Genomic DNA, 15,845 nt, shown 5'->3' with positions numbered 1-15,845 from the left:
GGCAAAAGGTTTGGGATGGCTATTGAGGCTTGCGATTGGGTACGAGTATGGGAGGAGGGCGGCGTTGTTATTCTCGACGACAGAGAAGACTGAGAAAATAGGGCGGATTTTGGTCTACCGACGGCACTCGAACCCGGCGAGGGCGAAGGTGAGCTCTTTCGAGCGAAGGGATTATTGCGTTGAGACATATCGGATGTGCTCAATGCCAAAGTAGGGTATCTGGGGGTATCATGGACCAAATATCCAAATTCATTAGAAAGAATTCCTCCAATTATTTAGCGGCGGTGATTATTCAAAAACTACTACATGGATCGCGTTGATCTGAACCATGAGCCACGATGCCATAGAAAAAAGTAATGCGGGATGTAAGTGTGTAGTTTCTAGACCGAACAAAATTGATTGAGAGCAAATGAAATGAAGTCAAAATCTAAATCTTGTTAGAAGTGACTCCCTGTAGAAGACTCGCTCCTTCTATTATGGTGCGGTGTCTGTTGCAATGACGATATTAGATAAAGTCAATTTGTTGACATGCAAGAGCGCATGGCAACGATAAAGTGGGAAGTAAACAGTGACCCCCAGTCTTGGCAGGACTAGTGCACCTTACCTACTGGTGGGACAAGGTATTTCGGTACCTTCAGCTTAAACTCAAAGTGGTCAGTGCCCTCCATTGAAATCAGGAATCGGATTAAGTACTCCCCTGGTGGAGATCGGAGATCGCTGGAGGGTGCTATGTACTAAGGTACTTACATATGTACTTGAGAAACTCCGGTAGAATATTATGTAATCAACCAATCGACGCCTAAATCTAAATTCTACTGATTGAAGAGTAATCTCAAATTCATTGAATCTTCATAATTTCAATCGGCGACCCGATTGCTAAAGTCACTACTCTTTCGCATTCATCTGAAAGAAATTTGCACTTGACTCGCCACCTTTGATCATAATCATCTAAAATCGCGCACGGCTTCGAGACATTTTACTTATTACTTATTCTTCCTTGTTGCTGATTGATTCGCCGCTTTGAACCTTACGCGTCAATATTCCTTGAGATGCTCATTTCCCTCGGCATCCGACGTATTCATCGATCCATGCTTCTGAGAATCAATTGGTTATAACAAATACACATAGATATAAGTGCTGAGGTCTACGCGACTTTATCTAAGTGATCTAATTAATCCATCGCGTTATACCGAGCCGCCGTTTCACTTCCGCGATATACTCCCTCATGCATCGCGTCTACCTCGATAATGTCGGAACATCCTTACAATTACGGCCAATACCTAGGCCAACAACCTCCTCTACCTTACACCCCACCATCTTCTCATAATTCTCAACAGCCCTTTTATGGAGTTTTCCAACAACCTGTCCCTCTCCCAGCTCTAGGAAATTATGCGACCGTAAATAATTCTTTCCAGTACAACGCGAGCAGCATACCCGGCCTAGGTATGGGCAACCTGCCGCCATCTGTATCCCACCGACCCCAGAGTACCAATACATGGAATTCTCAAAGTCAAGCTTCGCAACAGAACCTTGCTACGCAACCCCGAGAACAGCCTCCTGCCGCCACATCACAGCAGGGTAATTTCCATGAAAACGCGACCAGCCAACAGTCGACGGCTGCATCCAAGGTACAAGCAGACCAAACGCTAGAGGAAGGAGAGTTGAGTGAAGGTGAATTCGACGATCTATACGAACCTCAAGAGACCGTGGATATCGCCCCGCAAGGTCTCCCCTCTAAACCACCTAGCATAACGGAGAATCAAAACGGAAGTGTTGGTGATGCAGACGGATCTTCCATATATGATGGTGTAACACCTCGAGGTGAAGCCATTTCTAATAGCACGACAACCCCACTTCCCGCAGCCGACCAAGAATATTCCCCAGATGAGGATTGGGAACCTACCTATGAAGAGCGCGAGAGATCTGGTTCTTATTCACCTTACCTATCTCCCAGAGAAATTCATCGCAAATTGTCAGTGAGCAAGCCTGCTCTCCAAGGAGCTAAGTGTAAGTTGCGCTATTCAATATTTTCTACTTCAATCATACTAACGATTATTAGCAACTCCGACTACCCAACAACCGATACAATCATTACCGGGCCTCAACATGGCGCCACTACAGCAACCGCCTGCTGCCAACGCCTCGTTATCAGCTGCAAATTCCATTCCTGCTGCTGGCGTTGCTAGCACTTTCCGTTCCGTCACAGAGGCGAAAAAGAAAGCACAAGAGGCCATTCTTGCATTATGGCCTTTGAAAGTTCGATTCCAGGATTACATTGACGAGGGCCTTGACGAAAAGGTGGTCAAGAGTTTGTTTGCGGATTTGGGTCTGGAGGCTTCAATACCTAAAACTACTACTGTGGTCCACAAGGCTCCAGCTGAGTCTGAGATTCGAACAGAACCCTCAGATCCCTCGAAAGCTGCTCCCGATCCACAGAGCATTAAGGGCCAATCTCCAGTTGCATCAAGCACAAAGCCGGCTACGATGGCTCAACCAACGACAGTTAATGGTACTACTGATGCAAAGACTGCCGCAAAAACGGCGGCCGAAGAGCGTAAGGACAAGATTGCTCGAAAACTTGCAGCAAAGGCGCAAAAGCCGCCAGTAGCCGCCCAATCCCCCATTCCTGCTCCGTCTCAGCCAACCCTAGCTAAGGCGAACACAACGGCGACTCCTGCTAGTGCATCGCCAGCAAAAACGAAAACGCGAGCTGAGAACAATGCAATTCTTCATCAAAAGCTTGCTGCGTTGAAGAGGGCACAAGAAAAGGCTCTAGCCGAGAAGAAATTAGCGGAAGACACAACTAAGTCAACCCCATCCCAAACGATGTCCGCAAACAACGCCGTCGCGGTTCCTGGACCTGGGCCTGGGCCTGGGCCTGCAGAATCAGCTCAGAGCTCCACTACAGTTTCAGTGCCTGCGTCGGAGCCGAATAGACGTTCGGTATCTACGGAAAAGAGCCTGCCTAAGGAAGCGGGTATCCCAGGTCTATTCTTGGTTACACCATCAACACAACCACCACCCAATCGCAATTTGAAGCGACCCGTAGCCGCAGATTTCGACAACTATCCCAACCCTATTGGATCCCTCAAACGGACTCGTACTCAGGAAACATTGATAATCGATGTCAGTGACGATGAAGATGTGGAGATGGACATCGGCTCACCAACGGATGAACCGAACTCATCGACTGAAATAGTCGACACGTCTTCCCAGCAGTTCTCCAGAAGCGCATTCCCACCGCTCACCAACTCGAATCGGAATTTCCAAAATTCTAGCCCTAGCTCAGCTACCATACCAACCCCTCCGGTAAATGGGGCTAAGCTTAGTCTACTGCATAAGCGGATCGAAGAGACGAAAAGACGTATTGCTGAAGCTGAAGCTAAGAAGGCTGCTAGAGTTAATGCCTCTCAGTCACCTCAAGCCCCGCCCCCAGCACTGGAGGCTATCGAGTTACCGAAACTTTCCGAACTGTCTCAAGCAGAAAGGGAGGTGAGAGAAGTTAAGGCCGAGAAACGTAATAGAATCATAAGTATTGAATTGCCTGAGATTGAGGCTATCATTAAGGAGAGGCAGGAGAGGTTGAAGCAGATAGTCGCGCAAGCAACCCAACTCGAACTTGAGATTCAAGAGGACGGTGAAAAGCGACAGAGACTATTGGCGGAGGCAGAGGCAGAGGCAGAGGCATCTCCGTATCCTGACGATGTTGAGATAGAGGAGCAAGTTCAACCCGTCCTTTCTGGTGAGTCTATTTTCAAGTTTTCTCTTTACACATCAATCAGTTGTACGAAGTATTAACAAATGTACAGATGCCATGTCCACCACGCCGCAATTAAACAATGTCGTTGAATCGCAGCCTGCAGATATACAGCGATCGAGCTCGGAATCGATAGCCGATGTGTCTATGAGCGATGGGGAAGATTCCGAACCTGAAAATGAACCAATCACAAACGGCGTCCAGCCTAGTCTCGTTACACCCCAGTCCGACAGTCCGGTTAGGGAACAGGCTTTCCCAATTCTTCAACCATCTACCATCGCCGATGAAGATCCACAACCTGAAGTTGAGGATGACAATATTCAGCCTCCAAATATCTCAGCAGATGTTCCTCCCGAAACCAACGAGCCTCATCTTAACATTACCAACACTTCGGTAACTCAAATAGAAGGAGGGCAAGACGAGGCTAGGATAGCCGTTCCACAACAACAACACCGAGATTCGTCTCCAAGCAGTGACGACTCGTACAAACCAGAGCTAGCCTCTCCTACTCACATCGCCCCTCTTTCAGAGCCCGAGAACAATCCTACGAAACCCCAATCCCCCCAAGAACAGAACCACGCAATCACTAATGTGCAACCCGGCTTTGAGGAAACACTAAATAATGCCGGCCCGTCCCAATCGATCGATGAATCGGCTCCGTCGGTGCCGGAAAACCCGAGTGGAGAAGTACAAGACAGCTCATCTCATGAGCACCCCTTACTGACTTCTACGCAGGATGATCCTGAACAGAATCCCCAGGTAGAGGACATATTATCTTATCACAGTCCTCTTGGGTATTTCCGTGCCTATAGGTTCCATCCGAAGTACTTTGATGAGGTGGCAGGTGGCCTGAAGTCGATGACTTACAGCTCCAAGATAGACCCGATGCGGCCAATTTGTCCCCATGTGTTGTCCGGAGAACAGTGTCCGGACGGTAATGCTTGCGAATTCCAGCATTTTGAAAATATGGTTCTTCCTGGTGAGTCTTGAAAGCGAATTTGCTAGATTATTAAAACCCTTTCAGCGCAGCATCCCCCCCTTTGGATAACTGACTCCCTGGCGCTTGCTCTAGATGCCGAGATAATTACGCAGTTGGGCTCAGCCGATATGTTCACCGGAGAAACGAGGAACAAATTCATCGAAGGCCTCAAAAAGGTGCTCAACGAGCTGAAAGCCAACAAAGTTAAGGATTTCGACCGGATCACGAGAGCTATCGTTAAGCACAGACAAGAATTCCTCGAAGACAAGTCCAAAGTGTTACCCCTCGACACTAATACTGGCTAGGCAACCTCGTAGTTTACCCAACCAACAAATACCCTTTGTAGACCTTGCCCAATCCCCTTTACTTCCCTCCGCATTTTCGTATTGCTTTAACTAGGCAGTTATACTTTGGTATGAATTTCAGTCTAGTTACGCGACTACTCGTGAGTCGCATGATAATGTCCACCTTTTCTATAAGGCATTTCAGCAACCTTTATGGACATGGCGCCCACTTAGGGCAGAACGATACTTATAGCCGCTTTGATCGGGAACAAAAGATGCAATATCTACTAGACGAGATAGTCGGTAGAAAATTGAGGAGAGGGACTTCAGGCCATAGCATTGGCCTAGAGTTGGAAGAGCAAGAGAAGGAGAAGAAGAGTATAAGCAGAAGACCGAATCAGCCGCTCGCAGCATCATGAAAAAGTCGACAGGCCGCTGAGCAGAACAGAGCAGAGTATATGCATTCCATTACGTACCTTGGTACTTATCTAGATGCATCTTTCGACCTCATATGGAATAGCCGTGAGAGCATGCGGAACTATGGGGAGTAGTTGCAATCCACCCTAGAAAGTCGCCGACTTGTTGACTTAATAAATACGATGAATTTACAATAATTGAAAGTATTTTCTCCATCTTACTCATATCTTGTTCATTTTGAAGCTTTTGAGTGATTAGTCAAGTATAATAATAATTTAGTATTTTCTGCTCAATTGATACTATTTCCCCATCACCAATGTGTAATAGGATTTTTTAATCCGGGTACTACACAAGAAATCGACCCAACAGAACAACAGATCTAAGATGTACAATTATCTTATACCAGCCAAGACATCCAACATCTAGGTTCCAAACACTCTACCCAAACCTCTTTGACTTAAACCCGTCGGGCAGCATCGCTCATACTAGTAGCAGTACTAGGCTTAGTCTCAGGCAACATCTCAAACTGATCCTGCTGCACCTCCCTCTTCCCCTCATCAGCATCAAACTTGCGATCCATCAAATCACCAAAACATAACGCGGGGTGAAAGATATTCAACACGAAAACCGAAACCGTAATCATAACCCCCTCGAATCCAACAAACAGGTCCTGGCGCGCCATAAGCGGGCCGCCGAACCCCTTCGCTAGTTCGGCGACGCGGAATACGCTTCGCCAGAATATGCATAGTGTGCTTAACGCCAAGGCGATTAGGAAGAGGCGGAACATCCAACTCCCGCGGAGAGCGATGAGGGTTGGATCTTGGGATAGGGCGGAGGAACCTAGGGCGCGCCTGCGGTGGAGGACGTTGATGAAGAAATCGAGGGAGAGGATTATGAATACGAAGAGGGTTATTACTTGGAAGGCTAGACCTGCGATCATGATGTGGTCCCCGTTGTCGCTGGATTTGCTGTTGTGGAAGGCGATGGAGGCGATGGCGCCACCGGCGGCTTGGAGGAGGAGGGATATTACGTCGCAGGGGATGAACTTGGGTGGGTGTTAGTTGGCTCTAAATTCGTCTTCCCTTCTTTTTCTTTGGGCGAGGTTCGACTTACGATTCGTGTGTAGTACTTAGGAGGGATACGGGAGTTCTCAGGACCGAAGGCGAACACGATTCTGCGAATACATAGGTAGAGACCGGCGGCGAGAAAAGCCGGGGCGATGGTAAGGCAGCAGATTTGCATGAGGAAGCCGTTTTCGGACCATTGGTTCTCCCAGCTCATGACGCGGCCGGCGTAGCCCAGGATCTCACAGATCAGACCGAGGACCATGGCGATGGTAAAGGTAGCACCACGTCGTGTAACAGCGAATGTAACGAGGAAACCAAGAAGTGAGATCGAAAACATGGCAAGGAAGACGGCGTTAGGCGCGAGGTCGATCCGGTAGGGATAATAGGATCTTTCGTAGGGACATATGTCCGCGTTGCAGTCCTTGAAAGGGACCTTGGTTATGTTGGCGCTCATTGTGAATATGTAGGTCAATGATACCGGGAGCAAGTGGTTGGTGGCGATTAAGATAGGATAGGGATAAGACGTCGTAAGTTATATAAGGAAGGTAGAGAAGTAGAAAGATGGCCGAAAGACACGGGATAGAATAACAAAAAACAGGATCTCGAATGATTTATAACCGGCTAGATATATATTTCCTATGAGGCTGAGCAATAGAAGGCGATCGGACTTCAAGTCCCTAGCCCTGGTCACTGCTAGCTGCGGGTGTGAAGCAGTGGGCCAGCTAGCCAATATAGACGCCTACCTTGTTAAGATAGCCCCTCGCTATCAGATTTGGGTATCATTAGAAACCGAACAGTATACTTTATGTTTACTCCTTCTCGTTTATGTATTACTAGGCTGATACGAGCCTAGTAGAATACTATAGGTACCTAGGAAGGCTGCAATATTATCGAGCTAGAAGTACTATCGAATATTTAGCAAAAGCTACATGCTGAGGATTTTGCCTTCTAAGTGAAGACTGAATCAGTCAGTCAAAGCCGGACATCGACTAAGGAGTCCCGCTAGTCCATAGTCCTTGATAAAATTACCTAGCCACTTCGGGGTCGCACATATATCTGTCAAGGCAGGCAGATGGGGGCATTGCCTCGCGAGAAACGCCCGAATAGAGCCAGTAATGTTACATGGCATCGCATAGACTGAATCCCGCCCCTTAATGATCCTCTGAAATGGAAATGAGCTCGCTAGCTTACGTATTATAAGCTGTTTATTTCGTCCGGATTGACCATCTCATTTGCTGATGATCTCGTACATGAACAGCATATGCGGATTAGTGAACGAGAGAGGTGGGCTACATATCGCACTGCTATGGCTAGTCCCCACGCGCCGGCATGGATCTGTAAAATCTCAGGCTCGTTCAGGGGTGTTAGATTATCGGGAACGATAAGGTGGTGGAGTCGATGGGGCCCGGACTGGGGGTTACCTCGTAAACCATTCCTATTTGGGACTGGGTGACGTCTCCTTCATCATTGTCTATTCCAACGCCCTGGAACGGTCCGAAATTGTTCAGCATTTCGGCTTGTGCTCTAGAGTCCATGTGCTGACTCAAAATGAAGGAGACTAAATATGCCTTGCCATGGTACGAAGAAATAATTTTAAACGAAGAGATCCCTCTAATTTGGTGTACGTAGTAGAAGAGGGGAAGAATCAAGACAGCCTCGAAAAGCAAAACTAAAGAAAGTACTTGAACTCTAGAGTTAACTCCGATACTAACTACAACAGGAATAGACTAGGCATCCATTAGCTAAGCGCTTAGAGAGTCAATCGGTAAAACTCCGGGGACAATAATATATTAAGCTGTGACTTTGGGTGACTTGGCAATCAGGCTCGAATTCCTCTACACGTAGACGTCATTCATTCGTCAACACTAACTATTTCAACTCCTGTTGCCATGGGCTGCAACGCGTTTCCCTTCTCCTCAGGGAAAATAAAAAGTGGTAGCTGGTTGATTGCCCACAGGACTTCGCTCAAGGTCAGCTAATTACAATGCTGTCCTCTTGTTTCGGATTGCGAAAGAAGAACTCGGATCCCGAGCAAGAACCACTACTCCCTCAATATGAGCAGGACACTCATTTACAGCGCGAGCTGTATCGGAAGCTGCACAGCTACCAGATGCTAAAGGCTCTCACTGAAGGATATATGCCTAGCACTGAGCAGACTGTCATCAATCTACGCACTTTGCTAGCAAGCGACATATTAAATCCCGACAACCCGGATCTCTCCAATAGTGGTCGCCGACTAGTCCGTCTAACCAAGTTATGGCTGCAGCAGTTCATTACTCTTCTTCTACATAAAAACCACCAGGATCAAATCCAAGATCTTGTTTGGTTTTTATCCAAGAGTCAGATAACTGTTGACATCGATGACCTTAGCTGGAGGGCTAAGAAGACCAAAACTAGGGCCGACATAGCTGCTGCGTACCAAAGCGTACGAACTCTTAGCTCGCTACTTATCACAAATCCCGATTTCAGAACCTTCCTTAATGACTTCAACATAGTTGCTAGGGAAGTTTTCAGAGATTCTGCGTTTGCACTGAGTGATGCTGCTAGGGAAGCGGGCCAGGAGCTCGAGCCATCCAATGAGGAGCACCAGGGCGTAGCCAATTCATCCTATGACGGTGCTAGCCAACCACCAACTACCCAAAACTTGGAGGATGAATTTGAGGACGCTGGCAGAATTATTGCTTCTCATAGTTCTGACGTTGCAAGTACCACAGCCGAAAGTATCAAGGACAGACTTTCAAGTGACGAAGGCAAGACGCTTTTGAAGCGACTACAAAAAGTCGTTCTTGGCCTTCGAAACCGCAAAGACTATTCAGAATCAGTGTCCACACTTTCATTGCTCATCAAGAGATACGCCGTAATCTATTCACAAGCCGCGGAGGAAATAGTGGAACTCGCCGAAAGCGACGTGCAGGAGAACCGGGAAACGGATCAGGCCCTGGCCAATCTCTGGGACTTCGTCAAAAGCTTTGGTGATAGAAATGAGTGGGACAAGTCGGAAGAGCTTCTCCAGAAGGTTGTGAGCCATAAAGACAAAGACCCCGAATTTGAGAATTTACTGGAAGACGTCGCAGACAGCTTGCAAAAACTTCTCACAGATCCGGAATTCTTCACCGATGCCGATAAAAAGCTGAGGGAGCTAAGAGAAAGGAGCAGGGAGGTCGGGTCTGACAGCAGTCTCCGAAAAGACATTGATGCGCTACTGCAGCAATTGTCTGTTACTTTCCGTAGTGTGGCAAGGGACGAGGATATCCGCAACCTGACAACCACAACCCTTCGCATTTTAGGAGTTCTCTCCCCACCGGAATCAGCGACCAATCCTGATCTCATTCAGGACGCATTGAATGTTTTCATTCCACTTCTCATATCCGCCATCCAACACGTGCCGATCCCCCGCCTTGAGATTAGCACACCAGCAATCGACCTCTTATTGGAGAATCTCATCATCGAACCTGGTGTTACCGTGAACCAAACTTCATTTTTACCCTACAGGCTAAAGATTGAGAATTACAACGATGTCGAGATCCGAAAAGCCCGTTTCCGAACCAACGCCAAGACCAAGAATCTAATGCTTATCAAAATCGACGGTCTCTCAGCACGTGCAGACGAGGTTGGCTTCTGGCTGCGCGCTCACAGTGGATTATTCCGCTTGGCGGATGAGGGTATAGCAAGTTTTGCGCTAGATGAGCGTGGTATTGACATTCACCTTGAAGTCGAAATATGCCGCGAGCGTCTGGAGCATATCCTAACTTTGCGTCGCGTGAAGGTGAGGGTGCACAAGCTGAATTACAAACTGCGAAAGAGCAAATTTGCTTGGTTGGGTTGGCTTTTCAGGCCAGTTTTACGCCCGATTCTCAAAGCGACGATGGAGGCCCAACTTGCTACTGCTATTGGCGACTTATTACATGCTGCGAATCGCGAACTGATTTTTGCTCGAGAGCGCTTGCGTGCGACAAGAGTTGCAGATCCTAAGGACCTGTGGACCTTCATCAGAGCTGTCGCGGCGAGATTAGTTCCCGAAGAGGACCCCAACCTCTACACTAGGGTAGGTGTCGCACAACCGGGTCAAGGTGTATTCAAAGGTGTTTATGCGCCTGGAAGTGTCGTCAAGATATGGAATGAAGAGGCTAGTAGAGCAGGGGACCGCATTGAGCAATTTGAAGCTGGCGGTTGGAGGAACGATGTTTTTAACACACCAATACGCCCTCTTTCGTGAGTTGCATACGCTCGGACGTGTTCCGGTACTTGATTTAGTGTGGTGGCGTTTTTAGAAGGTTTTAGCAGGCGAACTGCGAAATTGAGATTGGAATCTGTTCATGTGTTCGAGTGCTTTCCTACTTTTTGCAAGCGGGCTTGCTTTTACCTAAGGATGATTCCGAGCAGTAGAATATAAAATATTAAACCATTCTACTCAACTGACATGGAGTTGACTACTATGTTCCATCGCGTGTAAAAACAATCTGTGCAAGGAATGCGAATATCTACAACACCAATGTCCGAGCGAATTACATACAGAGTGACGCGATATTTCAACCGGTCACTTCTATATGAATGCCAATAAATCCTTCTGTTCCCTGTCCACCAACACCCATTCTGCCTCCTTATCTTCAATCTCCTTATCCTTATCCTTGCCTTTCCCAGGCTCAGGGTACTTCCTCAAATGCTCAATAGCCCAGACAATCTCCTGCGTAAGCGCAGGCGGTATCCGCCCCTCCCCTCTCAACGTTCCTAACCCCGCGATATCAAACAGTCCGCCCAACCACTCTAACGTCTGCCCGTTTTCCCAGGGTACATCGTGGAATTTCTTTCCCCGTCGCTTAGTATCCTGTAAGCGATTACGCTCCCACCGTTCTTGCTCGGCGAGGGGAGGGAGGGAAGCAGTGTTACGACCCGAGAAGAGACGGGCTAGAGCTACGGCTTGGTACTCGAAACTTCGGAAGGTTAGGGCCCGGGGTACGCCGACGGCGCCTAGGGTTGGGAAGTCGCGGAAGAAGGTGTGCCAGTATGTTTGGTGCAGTTTGTCGTTGGTGTAGTCCCATAGGGGGCGGCCGTTGACTGATTCGTTCCACTATAAAATGTGAATTAGCAATTACCATTCACGCTGGGTGACGAGGTGAATAAAATGACCACGTACGAATGGAAATGAGGCTTTGTAGCCTGTACAGTAAAATACGGTGTCGACATCATCAAGGTACGTCCCGTCTTCGAATATGATGCGTCCGGTCTCTGGTACGTACTCCGAAATGATAGGTTTCCATGCGATGCCTGCTGGTGGCTCATCCCCATCCCAGCGTGATTTGGAACGCCGCGATTGATATACGGGGAGACTTGCGGTAGAGACCAACTCGGCCGTGAGATCATGACCCGACGCTGAGTTACCGATGATGACGATCTTCTTAGAGATATACGGTAGAGGTGAACGGTAGTACTTAGAATGCAATACGCGACCGGGGAATTTCTTTAAGTATTCCTCTAGGCCTTTTACTTGTGGAACCTAATAGTGTTAGAGTAACGGGTACGGAGGTACCTACTTCAAGTGTAGTAATAGGGGCTTAGGGGCATACATAAGGGACGGAATAATGGCCGTTAGCTAAGATCAATGCGTCGAACTCCTCTTCCCACCAAACGTCGACGTGACGCGCCGAGTCGTATTTCCGAAGGGTCAATTTCCATCTATCGTGGGGTAACTTAGACACGTCCTCGACGGTCGTACTGAGGCTTAATAGCGGATCCGTCTTATGATGCGCGAAGTAGCTCTCAACGTACTGACGCGGAACCCAATGCGGTGCGAAGGGTCCATACGCGAACCGCTGGTCAGAGAAACACATAGCGACGTCGGGAACGTTGGTCCTGTTGTCTGGTGTTAGTTACTAACACCGACGTGGCTTTCACATCCCAAGCCCGCTATTTTAAGAAGAGGGATCTCACGTTAAAGATGCATATATAGGCGTCTTAGAGAACCGCTCTTGTTGATTAGGAGCCGTGATCCGGGGTAATTGATCAGGAATCCTTAACGGCGGATCGACATCCGGAGGAAACCTTCCCGGCCGAAGTTCAAGATTTGGCTGCGGATCCGGGTCGAATATCCTGTATACCGTGAGTTAGATGTTGACTCAGAGTAGTAATTGGATAAGTACCATGTTCCACCAGGTGCCTCCCGTCTTTCAAAGACTCGGATTGTCTCAAAGTAGTTTTCAGCATGTAGTGCTGCCGCCGTGATAGCTCCTATAGTTTGTGACGTTAGCCCAGGTCCATGTATTATTAATACAGTATCTGTGTAGTGAAGCTCCAATTGAGGTATACCTGCAGCGCCCGCACCAACCACGGCTACGGATTTTATTTTTGCTTTATCGCCCATGATATTCTCCATGTATTTTAAGTACAAGAATTGTCGTAACCGATCGGTTCTACTTGCAAGTAGACGTTCGAGTGAGTATGGCTAGTACCGATCGTCGGGGTAGAGGGGCCTAGGGATCCGTATGACATCGTGGCGGCACTGTATCGTGGTTAACGACTAATGGGATAAAGGGTCGATTCGCCATAGCAATCAAATATGTCGCCATCGTCACGTGCGACTTCGGTTTGGTCCTAATTTGAGTCTATATCGACGATAGTTCTTCAATAAACTAGCTGCTAATACAGGAAGTGCACCTAGATTGACGAGGTGAGAACTACATCACCCGGACATGTTAGACATGGCTTTATTGGCGTTGTCGAAGATTGTGAAAGTGCTGATCCTCCTCGCGCCACTCCGAATTGTAACCCCGGTTTCCGAGATGATCTCCGAGCCGCCTATCAGTACTTACAACGCATAATCCTTCTAGTAATGCTACTCCGAGATCACTACCCAAGTACTCTTGTAAGATAATGGTCAGTGTTGTCTTAGAAATGTGAACATTTAGCCTAGTACCTATATTTCTAAGATTGATTGAGTGCCTACATGAGTATCTCTAGTATCAACGTAAGCGCTAAACGACCGTCCTATAGGTGATCATGTCGCCAAATCCACTGGGGGCCAGGGCCGCGCCCGCTGTCCGCACAGCTGAACCCCCAATAACTGAGGGGGTTGGTAATCCCCGCTGGACATTGTAGAACACCAGCCTTTCCATCACGGGCAATACCTAGGTAGCCAGAAAAATGGTCGCGACGACTTACGAATACCAATCTCTCAAACCAGACTCTCATGAGATTCGTGTATTACAGATTCATCCGACATGGCGAAGGTTTTCGACAATTAAATGTAGTCTTGTCATTGTGAACCTCGACGAACTTGGCAATGATTCGCTACCTTTCAGCTTCTATGAAGCCTTATCGTACACATGGGGTGACCCAACGGGCAAAGTCGAAATTAAATTAGATGGTCGTCCATTTGAGGTGACCCGAAATTTAGCAGCAGCACTTCGACGTCTAAGAGCTAAAAGGGGATTTCGATTCCTTTGGGTTGATGCGGTATGCATCAATCAAGCCGATGAACAAGAGCGAAACAGTCAAGTCGCTTTAATGGGTCTCATTTATCGGAGAGCTGAACAAGTACTTATTTGGCTTGGCCAAGAAGCAGATGGGAGCAGAAAGGCGATGAAGTTGATTGATAGTATATCTGATATCGGCGTCGAGGAAAGCGATATAGAGGCCTCACTACTCAACGACGCACATTACGCAAGATGGCAGGACGTCGTTCGACTATTTGATAGATCATATTGGCGACGGGTATGGGTTAGACAAGAAGTCGCTCTCGCTAAAGGGATCGTTGTTCTCTGCGGCGACTATATGATGAGCTGGGACGCACTTATCGAAGCAGCTGTCTTTCTCAATGAACATGCGACAGATTTCGAGCCGATTGTAGCAGAACTCACTCGGTATTCGAGTGGGTATGGAGATGCTATTGGGATGGATATTCTACGGGAGATGATACTGAAAGATAATGAAATCCCCCTAGAAGATGTCGTTCTGCATCTTCGCCAATGTGAGTGTACTGATCAACGCGACAAGGTTTATGGCGCTCTCGGTTTAGTTGGTCCTAAATCCCACGTCCCAATTGACTATGGACTGGATAAGGTCACGATATACACGAAAGCAGCAATCGCCGCAATCGAATCCAGCGGTTCCCTAAACATCATATGCGCATGTCAAGATCCAGCTCGCAGTTCCGGGCTTTCGTCATGGGTACCTAACTTGGAAGTCGATTGGATAGCCCGTAAGCTTAGGAGGACTGAGAATCTCGATTCCTTGGGCTCAGCTGGTGGGTTTGCGGCTCCTAAATTTTCATTCCATTGTTGGGATGAAGGAGCATTTACACTAAAGGCCCGCGGAGTCATTGTCGATGTGGTGTCGGAAATATGCTCTGAATTCGATCATAGTGATACCATCTTCGACGTAATGGAAGAATGGCGCACTTTAGCTATGAAAACACTATCGACGCTTCGTCCTCCCCCATCAGCTGAAGAAATGCGTTCACACTTTTGGCGGACTATCACTACAAATGAAGAGCTACGTGGACTAGAGGCCTCTGATAGCTTCATAGCTCAAGCTGCTAGTCATATCGTTAAAAGTTCGTCAGATGCGATACCTCCTATCGACTTGCGATACGAACCTAGTTCTTTCAATGAACGGTTTCGGGCGGATGCCATGAATCGCCGCTTCTATGCGACGAAGAAGGGTTATATAGGACTTGGGCCGTCAGACGCGAAGACAGGCGACCACGTCGTGGTACTCCTAGGTAGTGCATTACCGGTAATCCTCAGGGAAGAGGGAGACCACCATGTCCTGGTCGGAGAAACTTGTAAGATGGATCCCTTTTACTTGGCAAAATACCCACTGAATTTTCAAAATTAGACACACACGGGATCATGAGGGGTGAAATAGCTTCGGATCTGAGCGATGGCTCTCTTCGCACCGTTGATTTCGCGATTCACTAAAACGGTGGGTGTTTCAATAACCCTCCTAAGATCATATGAATGACCTACCATCACCGAACTGTAGGGCGATGATAGGTTACTGGGTTACCACTTACGTGGCCGCCCAGCTCGACCATGTGCGATGTCTAACACCAAAAAGCCTCAGCTCCCCCATGACGCGTACACCTTCGCCAAGCATATTTTAGCAACGGATACCATAATGCTCTGCAACCATGACTATTATAGCTAATATCTAGTCGGATAAGAAATCTTATACCTTTACTGCGACAGAATCAGCAGTCTAATCCCAGATGCTTTTTTTTCCCGAAAGGGTGTAAGATTTCAGCCTCTTACTGTACTCTGCATGGGCCGTAACCCTCAGAACATCCCTTTCAAAAAAGAAAGTATTCAGCATCTGACAAGACGCGGATAGTACATGAACCCAAG

The 15,845-nt window shown here is 47.8% G+C and overlaps 5 protein-coding genes across 5 annotated transcripts; 3 read left to right on the top strand and 2 right to left on the bottom strand.

Moving 5' to 3' along the window:
* Positions 1-847: 847 nt before the first annotated feature.
* On the top strand, positions 848-5,657 carry F4822DRAFT_389768 (uncharacterized protein). The gene is made up of 4 exons (XM_051457005.1): positions 848-2,007; positions 2,060-3,742; positions 3,810-4,736; positions 4,830-5,657. Exons 1-4 carry the CDS (start codon positions 1,248-1,250, stop codon positions 5,039-5,041), a joined length of 3,582 nt encoding a protein of 1,193 aa, XP_051317927.1. The 5' UTR covers positions 848-1,247; the 3' UTR covers positions 5,042-5,657.
* A 237-nt stretch (positions 5,658-5,894) lies between these two features.
* On the bottom strand, positions 5,895-6,958 carry F4822DRAFT_425365 (RTA1-domain-containing protein; the record flags this gene model as incomplete). Its single annotated transcript, XM_051460321.1, has 2 exons — positions 5,895-6,482; positions 6,551-6,958. 2 exons carry the CDS (start codon positions 6,956-6,958, stop codon positions 5,895-5,897), a joined length of 996 nt encoding a protein of 331 aa, XP_051317926.1.
* A 1,386-nt stretch (positions 6,959-8,344) lies between these two features.
* Positions 8,345-10,920, top strand: F4822DRAFT_389765 (uncharacterized protein). Its single transcript, XM_051457004.1, has one exon. It carries the CDS (start codon positions 8,489-8,491, stop codon positions 10,718-10,720), a length of 2,232 nt encoding a protein of 743 aa, XP_051317925.1. The 5' UTR covers positions 8,345-8,488; the 3' UTR covers positions 10,721-10,920.
* On the bottom strand, positions 10,921-13,404 carry F4822DRAFT_389762 (putative dimethylaniline monooxygenase). Its single transcript, XM_051457003.1, has 6 exons — positions 12,808-13,404; positions 12,642-12,729; positions 12,433-12,591; positions 12,069-12,354; positions 11,639-11,998; positions 10,921-11,572 (listed from the first exon to the last, which is right to left on the bottom strand). Exons 1-6 carry the CDS (start codon positions 12,872-12,874, stop codon positions 11,048-11,050), a joined length of 1,485 nt encoding a protein of 494 aa, XP_051317924.1. The 5' UTR covers positions 12,875-13,404; the 3' UTR covers positions 10,921-11,047.
* Positions 13,259-15,680, top strand: F4822DRAFT_117073 (HET-domain-containing protein). Its single transcript, XM_051452553.1, has 3 exons — positions 13,259-15,283; positions 15,337-15,423; positions 15,665-15,680. Exons 1-2 carry the CDS (start codon positions 13,642-13,644, stop codon positions 15,417-15,419), a joined length of 1,725 nt encoding a protein of 574 aa, XP_051317923.1. The 5' UTR covers positions 13,259-13,641; the 3' UTR covers positions 15,420-15,423; positions 15,665-15,680.
* The last annotated feature ends 165 nt before the right edge of the window (positions 15,681-15,845 follow it).

This window comes from Hypoxylon trugodes (genome assembly GCF_022578975.1).
Source record: "Hypoxylon trugodes strain CBS 135444 unplaced genomic scaffold F4822scaffold_2, whole genome shotgun sequence".
In the NCBI taxonomy this organism is placed as follows: domain Eukaryota; kingdom Fungi; phylum Ascomycota; class Sordariomycetes; order Xylariales; family Hypoxylaceae; genus Hypoxylon; species Hypoxylon trugodes.
This window is presented reverse-complemented; position numbering and strand designations above follow the sequence as displayed.